Source organism: Colletotrichum siamense, assembly GCF_013390195.1.
Source record: "Colletotrichum siamense strain Cg363 chromosome Unknown KSG_Cg363_contig02, whole genome shotgun sequence".
In the NCBI taxonomy this organism is placed as follows: Eukaryota; Fungi; Ascomycota; class Sordariomycetes; order Glomerellales; family Glomerellaceae; genus Colletotrichum; species Colletotrichum siamense.
The window spans coordinates 1,154,614-1,172,397 of record NW_023501015.1 but is presented as its reverse complement, the minus strand read 5'-3'; the positions used below and the strand labels follow the sequence as shown (position 1 = coordinate 1,172,397).

Below are 17,784 nucleotides of genomic sequence, written 5' to 3'. Positions count from 1 at the left end.
GAAGTCAAGACTTGTCTTGTCTGCGAACTAGTGCGCCTCGTTCCTGGTTTGACCTGAAGACCTTGAGCTAGCTCGTGTAGACGTGACGATGGAGGCTACACCACATTCAGACATCACGCCAACAAGGCCAACCGGGTCAAGGTGAAGCATCAAATTTTCCCTGGCACTACATCCCTATCGCACATCGTCTCGCGCTGCCCCGCTTCAAGACCCAGGGCACCCGTCTCCCGCAAACCGCAGTTCCTATTTACAGGTTGGGTCTGACGCGGATTCCTTTGAGAAACCCATGCGCAAGACTGATCGAAAAGAGCAATTCCGAAATCCATGAAAGCCTCCTGGTAAGGATGCCACCAGCCCGAACGCCGTTCCCACGTAAAACAACCCAACATGTCGTCCTTTTATTGATTCACATCTCAGCCTCTGGCGCAGTCTTCTCGGGGAAATGGTTATCAGCGTCCGCCTCGGGTTCTGACTTGACGATTCGGATGTGTTTCTCGTAGAAGCGTAGCATCTGTGACACAATTAATGTTTGCCCTCTTGAATAAACAATAGGAGAACTCACCTTTTGCGGGCATCGCTTGTACACCACCTCGGTGGGGTGCTTCGTCTTTTGGCCGTTCTTCCAGTTCAAGTAGATGACCAGCGCCCCCGAAACCTCATCCTGGCATGCATCAATGCTCTCAACATCCTCTTCCCAGCTGCCGCTGGGCAATGTCCACGGCTTGGCCTTCGCGGCGGCTACTGCGGATGCGGGAGGGGTCGAGTCGGCCGGGTGGCCGTTGCGTCTGGACTTCTTGGTGGTTGCTGGTGGCGTGGATGAAGCAGCAGGGCGGCCGCGCTTCTTGGTAGTCTTGGCTTTGGTCTTCTGCTCGAAGAGTGCCTCGCGGCCACCAATCGCTCTAAGGTACTCTTCCAGAATCTCGGCTGCGCCCTCCCTGTAAGTATGTTAGTATCAGAACTACAAGCTTCGACCGCAGCATGCGCTCGGCACGTAACGTACTTCAGCGAGTCCTCTGGCTCCCAGGTCTGATCCGCCTTCTTCTCGTAGCCCTCCCACTTTACTCTGAAGTTGACCAATCCCTAAACACAAGTCAGCTTGGGGGCGCAATCAGCGGGCGGAGGAGCGCATACATCGTCGCCGACCTGGTGATCTAGAATCTTCTCAACGACATATCTATGGCATCATTAGCGCCAGCGTCCCCCCAGTATTATCTGTCGCGCGACACGCACTCGTCGGCCTCGAGGTCATCATCGTCCTCGTCCTCGTCTTCGTCATCGTCTCCGTTGGCGGCGGCAGCACTGCCATTCAGATCGCCGGTAACCTTGGGGATGTCGAGGTCGCTCTTAGTGTCACTAACGTCATCCGCAATGTCGACCGATCGGCTCTTTCCGCGGGTCTCCTTGACGGGGACGATGATGTCGCCGCCAATGTCGGACTGCTCGTCGTCGCTGATGGCTGCGACGCGGGTCAGTGCCTTATTCTTTCTGCCTCGGGACTTTCTGCGCGTCATCTTGGGCGATGGGGGGTAATTGGGACAATGGTCGCGTCGGGCGGGTGGCTGTCGCAAAGCAGACGCGCTTGGTGATGATGCGCGAATGGTGGTGTGGGGAGGATGGGAGCTTACCGGGAGGCATTGCGTCGGTTTTTTATCAGGCAGAAATTTCTGGAATATTCAGAGAATACGTGAACGGAAGTTGCGCACTCAGGCAGGAAGTATCGACACGAGGAACAATGGGAAGGTGCGATTGAGCAGCTGTCCTAGCTTTGCCTCAGGCTCGGGAGAAAGGTGAGGCTTGTGCCGCGTCGTACCACTGCCACATGTGGCTCGGTGCATGTCATGTGAGATACGCTCTAGCCACAAGCCGGGTCGGCGCATGCTTTCCCGACTTCAATCCCGATGCTTTCCTTCCACACGGGACCCCGTCCTTTTGCAAAGAGCTTGTGTGGATCCTCCGAACCGGTGGACCAAGCTCCAAGATCTGTCCCGAGAAGCTTCACCAGGATGGGAAGTTGATCTGGTGTGATGAAGGAGGTGCGTCCGGGCTTGACTCTGCCACTCCGATATCGTAAATTTGGTGCCACGGAATCGATTTCAATCGATATGGCAGCTCTACGTGCGATGCGCACACCTAGAGAATCATATCTCAGCCCCATCGATCTTGGCCTTCCAGAGGTCCATGATTTCATCGAGACCTAGCATGAGCATTGTTTGTTCGCCGCAATATTTGTCAGCTCGGAGATATTACTGCACATCATGTCTCCTTTGTTACCGCCGTCCAATCGGTTCGGAGCTCTGATCAGAGGGTATCGTAGCAGTCGCTTGCATGTGAGGGACATTCCGCCAACTACGAGGAAGATGCGCTGGTTATGGGGTGCACACGTTCTCCCTGAGGTTGAGGGAAATCAATGGACGCAACGCAAATCATTGACAGAAGCAGACAGCTTAATCATCCGTTTAGGATGTTTCCGTAGCACCGACAAGACTGAGCTGTGCCGCTCCAACCAACAGACGACAGAACGCGCCTGCAGCAGTTGCAGAAGCGTAATGAGGTTTTCATGAAATCTCTGCAACGCAAAAGGGGCAGCGCTTTGCTGGAAGACAACCATAACCAACAAGAGTTACAAGACTTACTCCCAACAGCGGTCGACTCAGGGAAAGGCAAAGCGCATGAAGATGGATCGCGATTTAGCAGCTGGCTGGCAAGTGCCAACCCTGTCCCGCAGCAAGGTTCTTTGCAGGAGACCAAACTTTTGCGGTTTTTGTCGTCTCCCTCGCGTCAATGTATGCTCTCCGGGAAGCTTGTGGTACCTCAACGTCGGAGGACGGAGCATCTTGCGACTGTTGCTTTGGATCAGGTTCACACATGCCACGCTCATCCTATGGGTATCAGCTTTTGTCCTTGGCTGCCACAGGAAAGGAGAGGCTGTTGCGGGAAATTATCGGTGTGCTGCAGGTTGGTTGGCAAACGACGTCTTGGACGGGCCAGACAAGGTGCACCCAAGATGCTGCGGCTACGGCATGTTGCACTAGACGGCAACGACCAGCCTCCAGGCCAGGGCCAGGACCGGGAGCCATGAAGCGGGCGACAGGAAGCCACAGGAAGCCACAGGAAACCGAAGCGCGCCGCTAGTAGTGGCCCTGTAGTCGCGAAATGATATTTGTCGCTTTGCTGCGTCGCGTCCTGCAGATGCCAACCCCATTATTCGATGCAGGAAAACGGGGGCCCTGAGCGCCGGATGCCATCCCCGGACTAAAACACAGAGAAACAAAAGGTCGGGGAGGGAAAAACAAGTCGTCGGACACACGAGGGGTTTCTACTTGGAATCTCAAAGTCTCTCGCCGAAACCGACCAGCGCTGTCCGCAACCCGTCTACTGGCGCTCCCTGATATCTCAATGAGCGAAACCCAAGGGGCGCAATGTCCTTGAGACGGAAGCTGTCAGGTCTGTTGGCGCCGCTGGTCCTTCACCGGCTCCCCTGGATGATCTCCCGGATTGCCCCTGAAAAAATGGATCGGACACAAGCCGGTGGGACCCAGGAGCCTAAAGAAACGAGCCGGAAATGCCAACGCGCGCCCCGGTCGGCCAGTCTAGCCAGGATTTATTTCATCCAAGATGGCCAGGTGGAAGATGTTAGGAAGAGCGCTGCGGTTGGGTGCCATTCGCGTCTTTGATGTTGGACTGGACAGGGTGCGGCTGTTGAGCTACCTACCAAGGCACGGTATCATCAACCTCTGCGAGCGGCGACGGCTGTCAGTGCCGTCGCGCACCAAGTATCCGTCCATCTGCAGCGCAATATGCGGCCGGTCCCGATTTGTAGACCTTTTCAGGTCGCTCCGAGTCAGAGTCTTCGGCAGCCCAACTCGATTCGGGGTCAATAGGGCAGCTTGGCAGGGCAGGGCAGGGTTGATATGTGTCTTTCTGGTAGGGATATCTCCTACGGAACCCGTGGGAGTCCTTGGACAACTGCTGGAGCAGGCAAGAGACAACAGTCGTCGGGCAGGGTGCTGGAATCAAAAGTTCCGCCGTGCACCCCCAAGACCGCTAGGCCAGTAAAAGTGATGCATAGAGCGGTGCCGGGCTGTCCCTCTCGTTTCCGCGGGCCAGATCAGCACTAACCGAAAGACGTGCACATGTGAGAGGGCATGCGGCTGGAATGGAAGAGCGAGGAAGCGAGCGAGATGCTGAGCGGGAAGCCCGTGTGTCTGAACCATGAAGGGTGCAAGTTGGTATGTGAAATACCTCAGGGACCCTCGGTGGGAGGGTCGCCGCGGACAGGCAGCCAACGTGCTTTGAAGACATGTGTGTGTCGATTGGTTCAGTGGCCATGTTCTTGGACATTTGCTGCTGAAGAGTTGGTGGGCACGGTAGGCCAACGGCGAGGCGTCATTGGGGCCCGAGACGCGATGATGCTGAGAGAAGTCCAGGAGAGGAATCCGTCTCGGTTGATCTGAGTGCGCGCCTTGAGGATAGAAATAGAAACAGAAGAAAAGAGAGTTGTTGGTCGAGGTGGCCTTGGGGCGCCGTTGGTCGAGATGACGGGCGGGAGAGATGAAATAAGAGGTACGTACCGTGCTTGCTATTTGCTTGGAGAGATGAACCCTACCTTAGGTGCTTAGGTAGGTAAGGTAGGAGGTAGCTCCTTGCCGTGCTAGGTAGCGACGGGAGGTACCTTTTCACGGAAGGTGGTGGCAGATGTGATGTGCTAAGGTAGGTCGTCTCCATCGCTGAGCCGGGCTGCTGCACCTGCACCTGCTCTTGCATATATCCGTGGCGTACATCCATTGCATGAGATACCTACTGGTGCAATTGCATTGGATTGGAATCAAGCCCCACGAACACTGGGCCAATGTCAATGGATACATGTTCATCGATAGGTACCTGCTGCATACGGGTACACTGACGGATGCTCAGCGGCATCAGGGCGAGGTGGGACCACCGTACGGCCCTGAAGGGGGCTTGATCTGGGCCGTCCTTGGCTCCGTCTGTGCTGCCACTGGCGCCAATCTGGGGGAACTGGATGGGGGGGAGCTCGACTTTTTTCTGGCGCGGGTCGGTGGTGCTACCCCTGCCGTCCTGCCTTATTAAAAAAACTGCAATAATTAAATCCCGGGTGACATTTTTGCACTTCCCCTTACTCTGTACTTTACTTTCCACCTCCTCCCCGACTGCCCTCCTCCACCCCCCCTACCTCTTTCCACTCGATAGAGGTCTCGAGAGACTGCGAGCGTCCACGGATGAAATAGAGACTGCAAAAGGCGAGAGTCTTCCTTAATTCTTGTCACACGACTTTCCCGAAACTGAAGAATCCCTCTCTCTCGCAAGAGCCTCGCCTCGCCACGCCCCGACTGCCCCCCCGATCCGAACCGCCTCCTCCCCGTGTCCCCCGACTACCTGCCGGTAATCACCAGGATTAGCTGTGTTCTGTTCGTTCTGGCTTTTGGCAAGCATCTGCTGCTTCTCGACATCTCCCACCGACCTCCTTCTCTTACCACACTCGTTTAGCTCTTCAGCACATCATCTTTCTGTCCCTCATTCGTTCTTCTCCTTGTGTCGCATCCACTCCGTCCTTTCCACGCCCTTTTCCTTTCCTTGCCGTAACTATCACCATACAACTTTTTAAATCTTGCTTGCTCTTGTTTTGGGAACACTTTCCGCATACAACTACACACAACTACAACTACATACATACCCTACCGTATGACCATCGACCGCATAGCTCCCCCGGAGCAGCTGCAAGAGCCCTTTCGCGCGAACGGCCTGTAGCCACGCTCAGAGCTCACCCTCTACCTACCGAACTTCGATCCACTCATTACCTTACCCACCACTTCTTTTAGGAACACGCAAGTCGAGCGACAATGGCCGAAACCGCGAGCAACGCCGACTCGAACCAACAGAAACTGGGCGCCCCCAAGGACAAGAACTGTCAATATTGTGGCCAGGCGTTCACCTCCTCCTCTCTCGGCCGACATCTCGATCTCTACATCAAGGAGAAGAATCCCAAGCCCCCCGATGGAATCCACGATGTCGAAGCGATCAGGCGCGTGAGAGGTGGCATCACACGGAGACAGCCCAGGGGTTCGACAGGCGGTAGGAACGTCTCAACCCCGGCTGGCACACCGAGACCTGCCCCGGCCAAGCGCGATGCCACCATAGACTCCGAACCGCAGAAGTCTCCCGCCCTTCCAAAGGACGGTCAATATGCTGTTGACTCCACGCTGAGCAAATACCCCTGGACCCCTTCATGGGAGGCCACTGGCGTGATCAACAACATTCCCCCCAACGGCGAAACCGCCAACTCCACGGACGGGGAGGGCAGCCAGAATGCCGGAAAGAGACAGAGACAAGTGAGCAAGCAGGTCATGCAAAAGGCAAATTTCGATCAGAAGCACAAGCTCGCCGACGCCATGGACAATGCGCGCGCGGCGGAGCTCGCTTTCAGAGAGCTCTACAGCTCACTGAGAGCTGCAAAGTACGTTATGCTGGTCAGAGAAGACGGGCGTGTATACTGACAAGTGACAGGCAACATATCGACAACAACTCCATGCCTTTTGACTTTGATCCGCTTGCCCTGGACTTTCCTGCATTAACATTGCAGTGTCTCGCTTCTCCGCCCACCCTTTTTTCCTCAACCCAGCATCCCACATCTACTTCCTGGTCTGTGCAGTCGCCAGGCCAAAGAGAGTATGATGCATTGCGGGCTTTCTTCCAGGAAGAGTTCAGCAACTGGAAGATCAAGTGCGCGACTGCTACCACGGCAGCAGTGGAGGAGCTGACGTACCCTCCCCGAGATGGACCCTACCGGGACGCTCGTGAGGCTGTTAAGAAGGCCGAAAAGTCTGCCGAGAACCTCGAGAAGCAGGTCACCGAACACTTGCAGTCGGCATTCACTGTCTGGAACTCTCTGCCCGTCCAGAGGCGTAACGAACTATGGCTTTTGGAAATGGCGAGGAGTGTGGGCAGGAAGCAGACGGAGATCAGCAAGATGAAAGACGCGCAACACAAGTTGGAGCAGGAAAACGCTCACTTGAAGTCTCAGATCGACCAGCTAAATCGCCTACAACAACCACGGGAGTTCAAGCTTTTCGCCCCTACCATGATACCCTTTGACCGTCACCACATGGCTCACGTGTTGGAGAATGGTGTTAGCGGCATCGGCCGCAGTGTCGGTTTGCGCCTGGAGGACAGGCATTCGGACATCAACGAAGTTGTTGAAAAGAGTATTGGACGATGGAAGACTGTCATCGCATCATCTCGTGTCGCCAGTAACGGTATGAATGCGCAGAGATCTTTGGACCAGGCGAACAGCAACACACCCACCCCGACCCCGACTCCCCAACAGCAACAGCAACAACTTCAGCAAAACCAGCAGCAGTCACAGCAACAGGTGCAGCCGCAACCTCAGCAGCAGCAACAGCAACAGCAGCAGCAGCAACAACAGGTTCAGCAGCAGGTGCAACAGCAGATGCAGCAACAGGTCCAGCAGCAAGTTCAGCAGCAACCTATTGCTGTACAGCGGCAATCGACAACAAGCACCAACGGCCTTAGTGACCAAGGTGCATCGATCAGCGGACCGCCTTCAATCGACGAGAACAGCGATCAGGATGCTGATGCCGATGCCGATGCCGACGCAGAGATGGAGGATGATGACAGTTTCGCAGTCATGAACACGCCAACCACAAAACCCATGCAGCCGGTGCAACGACAAGCTACTCTCGATGTTCCTCGGACGAGACCGGTGCAGAGGGGTGCGAGTGACGCGCGGTTTGTGCAGCAGAACGGAAATCCGAATGCGAATCGGGGCGCAATCAACATGAGTCGGTCAATGCCCAATATGCAGGCCACGATGCAGGCCATGCACGGCGGCGACATGGGGATGGTAATGTCCCAGGTACGGGGGGATCCGATGTATATGGATTGAATAGATGCTGGATACGGCATCTTCCCAATGTAAATGGATTGAGAACGCTCAAAAAGTTGAACCGGAGGACAAAAAGGCTGCGGCATTTCCTTTTTCTTTCTGCGCCGCAGCTTGCATTCAGGGCGACAGCCCGCTGTATAAGCTTACTTTACGGATTAGCATCTCTGAGGCATCCCGGATGGAGCCCAGGGTCACTTTTTGGCTATTAGGTGTTCTAGTACAAATCGCCTGTTGGGCAATACAGGAATCATTCTATCACCACATTGGATGCCATTAGCCACCTGCTTCTTGTGCTTGCCGACAACCAGCCACACCAGAGGCAGCCCATGGACCGATCTACTTGGGCTGGATCTCAGCGGTGCCTGCCCGACCTACCCACCGGTTTGATTGCGGGCTGATGAAGTTGATTTCCGGTATCTCATTCCGGATCCTGTCAAATTGCTTAGTGTTACCATTGTGCCGGCACGCTACGGTAAGGGTGGGGGCCTTCCTCTCCACTGTGGGATTGCCACGGCCCGGGGGTTCGTCACAAGTTGAGAGAGGCCCGAAGCATAAAGCAACTTCGTTTAACTCGTCAAGAAAGATGCGCCGAAATGGGCCAATGAAAGTGAGTTGTGCCGCAAATTTGAGTACCAGAATGTGAATCGAGTGTAAGTTGTGAAGCACACATGTTCATGGAAATGAATATGCCCCACAGATGTGTTGAATCTGGTCGCTTACACGTAGCCAGGGTTCCGGCAACCTTGGTTCCCATAGACTTCAATATCTGGCTGATGCTACTCTGCATTAATGGGTCTTGTACTTATCGTTCAAATAGCGTCATATTCACGGATAACTCATCTCAAGCCCCAATATCTCGTCTCGGTAGTCCGCCCCTCGTCCTTCTCACGATCTTCTTCGCCCCCATCGCCTCTCTCTCATCCCAACTCCTCCGCTTCTCATGTAAGCCCTGGCAAGATGTACTTTCCCTGGAAGCCAATAATACAACGTTACCGGTAATATTCCCCCGGTTCCGGGTGGAGAGGTTGTATTCTTAGCTCCTAGAAAACGGTCCCGGGTCTTCGGGAAACGGCCACGCGGGAAACGAGACTCTCATCTCGACTGCCGGTGGCGAGCTCGGGTTGGTTCTACGGACGCTCTTCATTCCCCAAAAGCCGGGACGGTGGAGCAGACCAGACGGGGACTTTCCACTGTCTCAGTCACCATGCCGAGATGGGAAACTCTCGCTTTGTGTGTCCTCCCCCCGGTTGTTGGTAATCTCACGACTACCCGCCGCGGTGGCTCTCCAAATCCGGATGTTCGACCGAAAGTAGTATGACCAGCAGAAAGAGAGAGAGCGTGTCTTTGGTGGGCGGGCCTTTCCTAATAATAGCCCCCTGATCTCTTGGAAGCTTCTTCGGTCCTTCTTCCCCCTCCCCCTCCCCCTCCCGCTCCTCCTCTCCGCGCCTTGACCTCCCGCACGATGATCTCGTGTTCTGTGATGGCGACGGAGTGGACTCGTGCCAGCCTCTCCTGGAGGGACAGGAGCTCGGGGCGGGGAGGCGTCGTGGTGGTGGACTGCCGGCGGGCGATGGCGTCCTGGAGACCGGCGACCACGTCCTGGAACTGCTGGGCTATGTCGTGGAGGCGAGATGTTGCGACGGAGAGCTGGTGAGGGGTGCAGGATGTGTAAGGGGTCGTGAGGGTATGTTCATCATCTTCGTCGTCGTCGCCGTCATGTCCAAGGGGTTGGGGGGTATGGCCGCCGCCGGTGGGAGATTGTGATGATGGTGCCGAGGTGATTGGGGACGGGGGAGGGAGATGAAGGGTGCTGATGATGTCGACGGCGGTGCTGCTTTCGCGGCGCTTGCTGAGGCGTTTCTGTTCTTCGTCTTGGATTGTGTGGAGGTGGGTGAGCATGGTTTCCGGAGTGAGGCGTTTGGGAGATGGGAGCTCGGTGAGACGGTCGGCTCGGGGAGATTGAAGATCTCGTGGGAGGTTGTGCGGGTTTCTGGATAAGGAAGACTGTCCGGTACTTGCTGAGCTTGAGTGCAGTGGAGGAGGTGTTGTGGTCAAAGCATATTGGTCATGACTTCCTTCCTTTCCAGCACCGTCGTTCTCGAGGACTGGCTCCAGCATGGTGACGAAGTTGGCGATCTGTGCTGCGATTCTCTCACGGTTGAGCCGTTTATTGTGCCTTGTAACTCATACCACAGCGTGTATGGTTCTTGCGTTGGGCCAACCGGCGTCTTTATCTTTACTCTTCGTTTGCCACGGGATGTTAGAAACTCGTAGAGAGGGCAAACCAAACGGAGAGCACGCAGGAAACCCCTTTTCGCGGTCACCCAGCCGTTTTGCCGTATGTGTGATATATCACAAGAGCCGCGGCACGCCCGCTATTTGTTTTCTCATGATACGTCGCAAACTTGTTCGGCGGGCTATGTGCTGTGCGGATAGCAGCAGCCGTTCTGTTTGCAGTTGGCCCGGTCATCCAGTGAGATCACTCGTCGCCGTTTGCTCTCTCAGCCAGGACCATGGACCTGGTAAAATAGTCTGCGACTGGCGAGTTCCATATTCTTAGTTGTTCCATTTTGTCATTCCGCTTCTTAGTCGCTGTTGTCCTCTTCGTTGTCCTTGGTTGGCACTTCACTTTGGCGCTCATGTGAGCTTATCAGAGAATGAGAAGTATCATATTGAGAAAATTACTCCCACGGGAAAAGATCATACAGCTGGGCACGGTGAAACATGGGCATCATTGTCATAATGTCTGTGGCAATTTAGGAAGAGACCGCCTTATTTTCCCGAGTCTGCGCGGCTAGATTCCCTGAGTACTTCATAGATTTGAAGTTTTACTTCGATTAAGGACGACAGTAAGCTATAGAAGCAGTAGAAGATCAAGATGACGACAAGGATAGGGGGCAATCAGTAAGAATAGCCCCTTTAGCACGACAAAAATGAGAGTTCTATGTAGGAATTCTTAAGAAGAGTGTACATCAAACTTGAGCAAACAGCCAACTACGACTCACCGAAAGAATGCGGGTATACCATGAACAGACTGCGCCAATCAACATGGTAACAATGAATCCAAGCGAAGCTCGGCTAGAATCGTCAGCTGGACAGCATGCATCCATGGACACCTTTCAAACTTGGGAGAGACGACACCGGATCTTGCGAGGCATTGTTGACGACAGGAACTATCTCGTACTCCGCACTCATCGGCACCTTCTGGCGTCCGCTACCGTTCTTCATGAGTGAAGAAACAGGTGAGAAACATGAAGCCGAGGTTGAGCTGCAGCATGCCATGTACAGACAGATGACTGTGCGTTGGTAAGTTTTGGTGACAATTTCTTTGTCAAATCATCACATATCAGGGTCCATCAGCCGTCCGATGTGTGAGGGCACAGGCCATTGGAAGACGAAGTCATGCGGCCTGACAAGACAAAAAGCGCGAACTGAAGATTTGGTCCGAGCATCGTGGTCGTCCGGCAGCGGCAGGATCCCTGTCACACGGAAGATGACGTCTCATGGTCGGAGGCAGAGGCGGCCCGACAAGCGTCAAGCCCAACGTCAGAAGTGTCCGGAGGCTCGGCAGCAGGGCGGGAGAGGGAAGCCTAGGGACAGTGGCCTTCCGGCAGTTGAAGCGACCGGAGTGTGGAGGGGGCGCCTTTTCTCATCCATGGACAGGGCAGCTTGAAACAAGGACGAGTAGGAGGCATGACGACGAGCGCCCGAGCTCTCTGACGGCAACCTTGCTCCGATGATGCGTCTGATAACGGTCCAGTGCATAGATTGCAAGAGCCAGCATAAATAAGGATGATTTGTCGCCGTCAAAGTTGCTTTTGATTCGGCTGAGACACGGTGAAGTGGGATTACCCGCGCGAGACTTGCGGCGATAAGACGACGCTTCCTCTAGGCGTATTGAAAGATGCACCAAGAACGGGACTCAAGATAGACTACAGGCGAACGAGCCATGCGATTGCGAGAGGGAACCTTAAGAAGCCAATTGGTGGCGGTACGGACGCTCTCATACGCGGAACCTAGGCACATTCCGCTGTGGCATCCCATCCTCCCCTCCTCCCACCGCGTCCTGAGCACCCGACTGGGTGGCCCAGGGGGAGCAGAGGCCGCTGCAAGTTCCCGTCAGGTAGCAGATATACAGGCATTGGGCAGGTACGCCAAAGTATCGTGGAGTTCAATGCGGAACCGACGTGTTTGGCGGTACGCGACCTAGACGATTTGCATTGTTGGTCTGCAGGAGAAGAAACACCTCGAGAATGGCAGAAATTCAATTAAAAATGTCCATAAACATGCCAAAGACTAGACCAGCCACATGTTAACGACCACCAGCCTCGAGTGATGAAGTGGCGGCGCTACGAAGGGGAACTGCTTAGTCCTGCACTACCTCGAACCCCCAGACTGCAGCAGAAAAGATACTTGCAACATTCCCCCCCAAACTCGCAGCGGGTCCCAACCTAGGCTCTACGCTACCTTAACGGGTAGGCTGGCAGCAAGCTACCCCCAAGAACACACAGCACAGCACGCAGTACGGGCACAGCACTCCCCTTCTGCCTTGCATCACCACGACCTTGAGATCCCACTTCAATTTCGACCTCGACTTCGCCTCGCCCTCCCCAACCAAACCGCCATCAGCCTCCCTTCGAAGCGCCCCATCGACCGCCACATCGCCGTCCAACGTCGAAATAAACATGCGCATGCTGCCTCCCTCTGCCCGCCGAACCCACTCATGAGTGCTCCCTCCCACTGCGACCGACCGCCCACACGGAGCAGCGAGCAGCCATGGACAACAGGGCGCAGCGATTCGAGGACGAGAAGCGTCGTATCATCGACAGCTGCTTCAACAAGAAGGACGTAGATGGATCGCGTAGGTTCTGCCCATCCCATTCCCTCTCCCTCGAATCGGATCCTTGTCCAGATGCTCACCCCGCTGCTTGCCTGCCCGACAGTGCTCGAGACATACATCACCCACATCCGAATCGTCGAGTACTCCTCCCATCCGACATCACCGCCGCCCCCCGAAGCACGAACACCCCAGTCTGAGAAGCCCCGAATCATTGTCGTCGCTGTGAGAAAGTCTGGCCGTGTGCGCCTTCACAAAACCAAAGAAAATGCCAATGGCTCCTTCTCCATTGGAAAGACATGGAACCTCGACGACCTGTCCGCCATTGAATCCTTCACCGGGCCCCCTGCCAACCCAACACTTCGTGAATATGCCGGGGACACGGGCTTTGTCGTCACCATAGGCAAACCCTATTTCTGGGATGCTCAGTCAGACAAGGAAAAGAAGTTCTTCATCGCCAGCTTGGTCAAGATCTATGGCAAGTACACAGGGGGAAAGGTCCCCGAGCTGTCGGGCTTCGACCAGGCCGAAATGGGACAGATCTTGAGAAACGAACGACGACCCCCGCCCGGCGCCCAGCCTCCTTTCAGACCCCCGGCGATGTCGCCAGATGCTGCTGCTAGTCAGAGCAGTCTCAGTGCTACAAATGTGCCTTCAAACTACGGGACTCCCTCGCCGGGACCGCCAGGCCCGCGACGGCCGCCACCTCTCAATGGTCCACCCCTCAACGGGACCAACTCACCTGTCGGCAGCATGAGCTCGTCTCTAGGCCAGCCAGAACCCCCGACACTGAGACGATTCGGCAACAAGAGTCAAGAATCGTTCGCTCAGTCGCTAGGAGGACGAAGTGACGATGCAGGAAGCGTGCCGCCGCGGTCGAGGAACGGCATGCCCATCCCCGGTGCCTTTCCCAGATTCAACGACAATACGCCCGAGCCGATTCCTATACCCCCGCCCCAGCGCCCAGAAAGTCGAGGCAACCAGAGCCGCGAGCCTCCCCCCGAACGCAAGAGACCTCCCATGGATCCGGCGCGGCCACAAGGCTTCTCCGACCGGGACCTGGTGCCTGCGCCCTTGGTGAGCCCAGGAATGCGACGAGATCAGGTGGCTCCTCCACCCAGGAGTACAGCCAGGAAAAATTCCCTGTCGCAACGCTCCGACGGCGGTTCGTACAAAGACAGGCCGGTCACTCCTCTGACCCCCGGAGACGCAGGAATGCCGGATGCGCCGCCGGCGCTCAGAACTCCCACGCGGAATGGAATGACCCCGACCAGACAGCCTCCCCCGATGGTATCGCCGCCGCCTGAAATTCCCGTTCCTCCCGCACCTGTCTCCCCGATCGCACCAACGCCGCCTCCCGCAGCCCCCGCTCCCCTACCTGAGCCGGAGCCGTTGATCGAGGAGCCCCCGGTCCCGCCAGCTGAGTTTCAGCCAACACCCCCTGTTCCGCCTGAGCCTGAGGAAGAGACGAGGCCCGGCCTTGGCCCGATGATCAAGGCAAAGAAATCAAAGGGCGATCTTGCTGGTGTACTTTGGAAAGCCGCTTCTGCCGCCGCTGCGTTCAAGCCAAGAGCCGGTGGCGCGGGCGAGAGACTACGCTTGGCAGCAAACAAGAGCGCTGAGCCAGCGGAAGGAATCACAACCGTCTTTCGGCCTCCGCCTCGACCTGTCTCTTCTGATGGACCCAAGGAGGCAACGCCGGAGGCCACCCCGGACGCCGCCCCCGCTGCTCCAGCAGAGCCCGCCAAGCGGACGTCGGGCGTGCCGGAAGTCAAGGTTACAGTACCCAATTCCAGTCGCCCGACTAGCTTGCAACCTTCAGTCAAGGAGGTCAAGAAGCCCGAGGAACCTGCATCAAAGGAAGAGGCCCGCAAGTCCTTGGTGATCGGCAATGATGCCAAATACCTGGCATCTCTTGGTGTTGATCCGTCGGTCCTCGACAATAGGAGCACCGAGTTTACAAAATGGCTCGACTACTTTGGCTGGGTGCCTGGTGAAAAGATGAGAACTCGTAATGTTGATGAAATGAAGATGGATCTAGAAAGAGAACTGAACAAGGCCCAAGCGGGCGGTTGGGTCGCACGTTTCCAGGAAGAGGACGACCGCGTTGAAGCTATCAAGCGCGGCATTGACACTGCGATTTCCGAGTGTGAGGAAATGGAGAATCTATTGACGCTTTACAGTGTCGAGCTTTCGGTAAGCGATCAATTTTCCATTGAGGCCACTTCGCAATGCTAACATCACAGACTCTTTCGGATGATATTGCGTACATCGAGGCTCAAGGGCAAGGTCTGCAAGTCCAGACTTCCAATCAGAAGCTATTGAAGAAGGAGCTCGAATCCCTCTTGGAAACGACCACCATCACATCGGCCGATCTCAATGCTTTGAGAGCCGCACCGTTGGAAGATCTGGGCGGTCTCGAAGACATTGAGATGTCGCTGGTGACTTTGTATAAGGCCATGCTCAAGATCGATCCCTCACTGCTTAGCGGTGGTGAGCCCAGAAAGAGCGAAGACACCTCTGCCGAAAGTGACCAAGCTGTTGGTCTCGACAATACCGACTACGGCAAGATGAGAATCGTGCAAGAAAAGAAGGAAATGTACCGACAAGAAAGCTCGCTCTTCCTCAGACGACTCGTCGAGTACATGGCACGACAGTTTGATGACGCCTACAACGAGACCAATAGGGCGCTCAGTGAAGCTCTGTCAAGAAAGGTGGACTCGCGCCACCACGATGCAGGCCGAGATACGCTTTGGAAGTACAGTCCTCTCATCAAATATGCCAAGGACGTCGACCCGAAGAACTGGGATCGCATGATTCAAGTCTACCAGGACAAGAGCTTCCCGGTGTACAAGAACGAATTCCGGCAAGTTCTGGAGGCATGGAAGCGCAACGCGCGCAAGATGACTGCCGATGAGACTGAGCAGCTCCTGTTTACGTACGAAGTCGAAAAGCAACAGGAAGGCAGGGCGACCACCGTCAGGAAGCTTACAGTCAAGCGCAGTCAAACTTTGGCCAAGAGTTTGCGCTCGCCCATCGACAGCAGCAGCAGATCCAACCTGAAGGAATCGGCAGAAAGCCGCAGCCTTCCTTATGAGGTGTTTGGCTCCGTTATGGACGACCTTCTTCCTCTGGTTGAGATGGAGCAGAACTTTATCGTCGACTTTTTCCACGCCACCACCATGGAGCAGTCCGATTTCCCCGACCTCGTCACCGCCACCCGGCCCGGGGATCGCAGAGGAGGCGACCTGCGGCGCCATCGCCTGATGGAACCCGACCGTGATCTTGCTCGCAGAGTCACCAAGGCGATGGAAGTAATATTCTCTTTCCTGGAGCGCGAAGTTGGAAACCTCGTCACCTGGGTTCTCCAAGCCGATCCTTTGTAAGTTGCGCAACTCCACTCAAGAAGAACGTGTGCTAACAGCGTGGCAGACAAGGTGCTGGTGTGCTGGCTGTCCTTGAACGCAGCCTCGTCGACATTCAGCAGTCCAACCAGGACTTCCTCAACGCTCTGTTGCAAAAGCTGCACGGCGCGCTCGAGGGACAGTTCAAAAAGTTCGTCGACGAACAGATCAAGGCCATCGAAGATACAAAGGTCAAAATCAACAAGCGCAAGGGCGTCATTTCCTTCATCCGGGTGTTCCCCCACTTCTCCAACGCGGTTGAGAACATTCTCTCGGGCATCGACCCGAACCTCTCAGTGCGCAAGACGGTCGACCGCGAATACGACCGCATTCTCAAGTCAATGTTCGACTCGCTCAAGATCATTGCCCGCGAGAACCCAGCAGTCAGCGTCGGAGCTGCGGGCGCCGACCCTGAAGACAAGGAGGCGCTCAACTTCCATATCCTGCTCATCGAGAACATGAACCACTTCCTCGAGGAAGTCAACACGCATGGCTTGGAGGTGCTCGAGGACTGGCGCGAGGCCGCCTCTAACGAGCTCAACGAACACATGGGCCTCTACCTGAACGCGGTTATGCGCCGTCCGCTCGGCAAGCTCCTCGAGTATATTGAGAATATTGAGGGCCAGCTGTCGTCAGGCAAGGCCGGCTCAAGCATTGCTGCGCAGCCCTCCAACTCCAAATCTACCTTTAACAAGGTGCTTTCCACATATGACGGGCGAGAGGTCCGCAAGGGCATCGAGACGCTCCGCAAGCGCGTAGACAAGCATTTTGGCGACGCGGACGACCCTGCTCTCAGCCAGAAGCTGGTGAACAAGGTGCTCCGCGAATGCGAGCGCTTCTACGGCGAGGTGGAGCTGCGCATCAGCCGCATCACTTCGGACGTCTACGGAGGAGACGTCATTTTCGAGTGGCCGCGCGTCGAGGTCAAGGCCGGCTTCCGCTAGGCAACGAAGCCGTTTTAATGTCCCTTCACACAAAAGACGTTAGCATAGCAGCAAGCCGCCGCCCAACCAGAAATGTTTGTTTAAGTGTATTTTGACGGATTACCCCTACCAATTTTGCGTGTTTTCCAAGTATGGCGGCGACAAGCTGTCTCCCACCCGCGTAGCTCGCACATCCCTGGCTTCCGGGTTGGTTACGGGATGGAGGAGAACGTAGGGAAGGGGGAGGGATGTCTTTCGTGTTGTGTGTGTGTTTCTATAGGGCGAGGAGGGCGGCGGGATTGAGGTTCCGGTAGCTGGGGCAACTTTTTCTTGCGCAAAATAGGGACAAGATCCTGTCATGAAATGAAACTTGTTTTATTGATGCATTTCATAATCCGTGTAGGCCTTTGTGATGGAACCGGTGTCACCGTGGGAGCTCGTTCACCCATGACTTTTGCACTGCATATGGCGTGTCCAACACGACACAACCTTCACAAATCTAAATGATCCTTGATGATTCCACAAAACAAACAACATTCTAACTACGGAAAAGAACCCTATTTGCAGTTTGCGTGACGCTTCATCTGGGACTGGTGGTTGACCCAAGAGACAGTGCCAAAACAATGCAGGAAAGAAATGCCTCGAGGCCAGAGCGTGGAGGCAAATTGAAATCAAGCTCTGACGCCTAAACAACCCTGT

General features: G+C 55.5%; 4 protein-coding genes across 4 annotated transcripts; 2 read left to right on the top strand and 2 right to left on the bottom strand.

The window, feature by feature from the left end:
* Positions 1–406: 406 nt before the first annotated feature.
* Positions 407–1,511, bottom strand: chp2 (Chromo domain-containing protein 2; the record flags this gene model as incomplete). Its single annotated transcript, XM_036634157.1, has 5 exons — positions 407–511; positions 563–935; positions 1,001–1,080; positions 1,132–1,174; positions 1,231–1,511. The coding sequence occupies 5 exons, from the start codon at positions 1,509–1,511 to the stop codon at positions 407–409; spliced, it is 882 nt and encodes a 293-aa protein (XP_036500543.1).
* Positions 1,512–5,858: 4,347 nt separating this feature from the next.
* Positions 5,859–7,921, top strand: CGCS363_v002307 (uncharacterized protein; the record flags this gene model as incomplete). The annotated part of the gene is made up of 2 exons (XM_036634156.1): positions 5,859–6,472; positions 6,523–7,921. 2 exons carry the CDS (start codon positions 5,859–5,861, stop codon positions 7,919–7,921), a joined length of 2,013 nt encoding a protein of 670 aa, XP_036500532.1.
* Positions 7,922–9,283: 1,362 nt separating this feature from the next.
* On the bottom strand, positions 9,284–10,039 carry CGCS363_v002306 (uncharacterized protein; the record flags this gene model as incomplete). The annotated part of the gene is made up of 1 exon (XM_036634155.1): positions 9,284–10,039. One exon carries the CDS (start codon positions 10,037–10,039, stop codon positions 9,284–9,286), a length of 756 nt encoding a protein of 251 aa, XP_036500533.1.
* Positions 10,040–12,697: 2,658 nt separating this feature from the next.
* EXOC1 (Exocyst complex component 1) lies at positions 12,698–17,106 on the top strand (the record flags this gene model as incomplete). The annotated part of the gene is made up of 4 exons (XM_036634154.1): positions 12,698–12,782; positions 12,865–14,954; positions 15,005–16,140; positions 16,191–17,106. The coding sequence occupies 4 exons, from the start codon at positions 12,698–12,700 to the stop codon at positions 17,104–17,106; spliced, it is 4,227 nt and encodes a 1,408-aa protein (XP_036500534.1).
* Between the last annotated feature and the right edge of the window lie 678 nt (positions 17,107–17,784).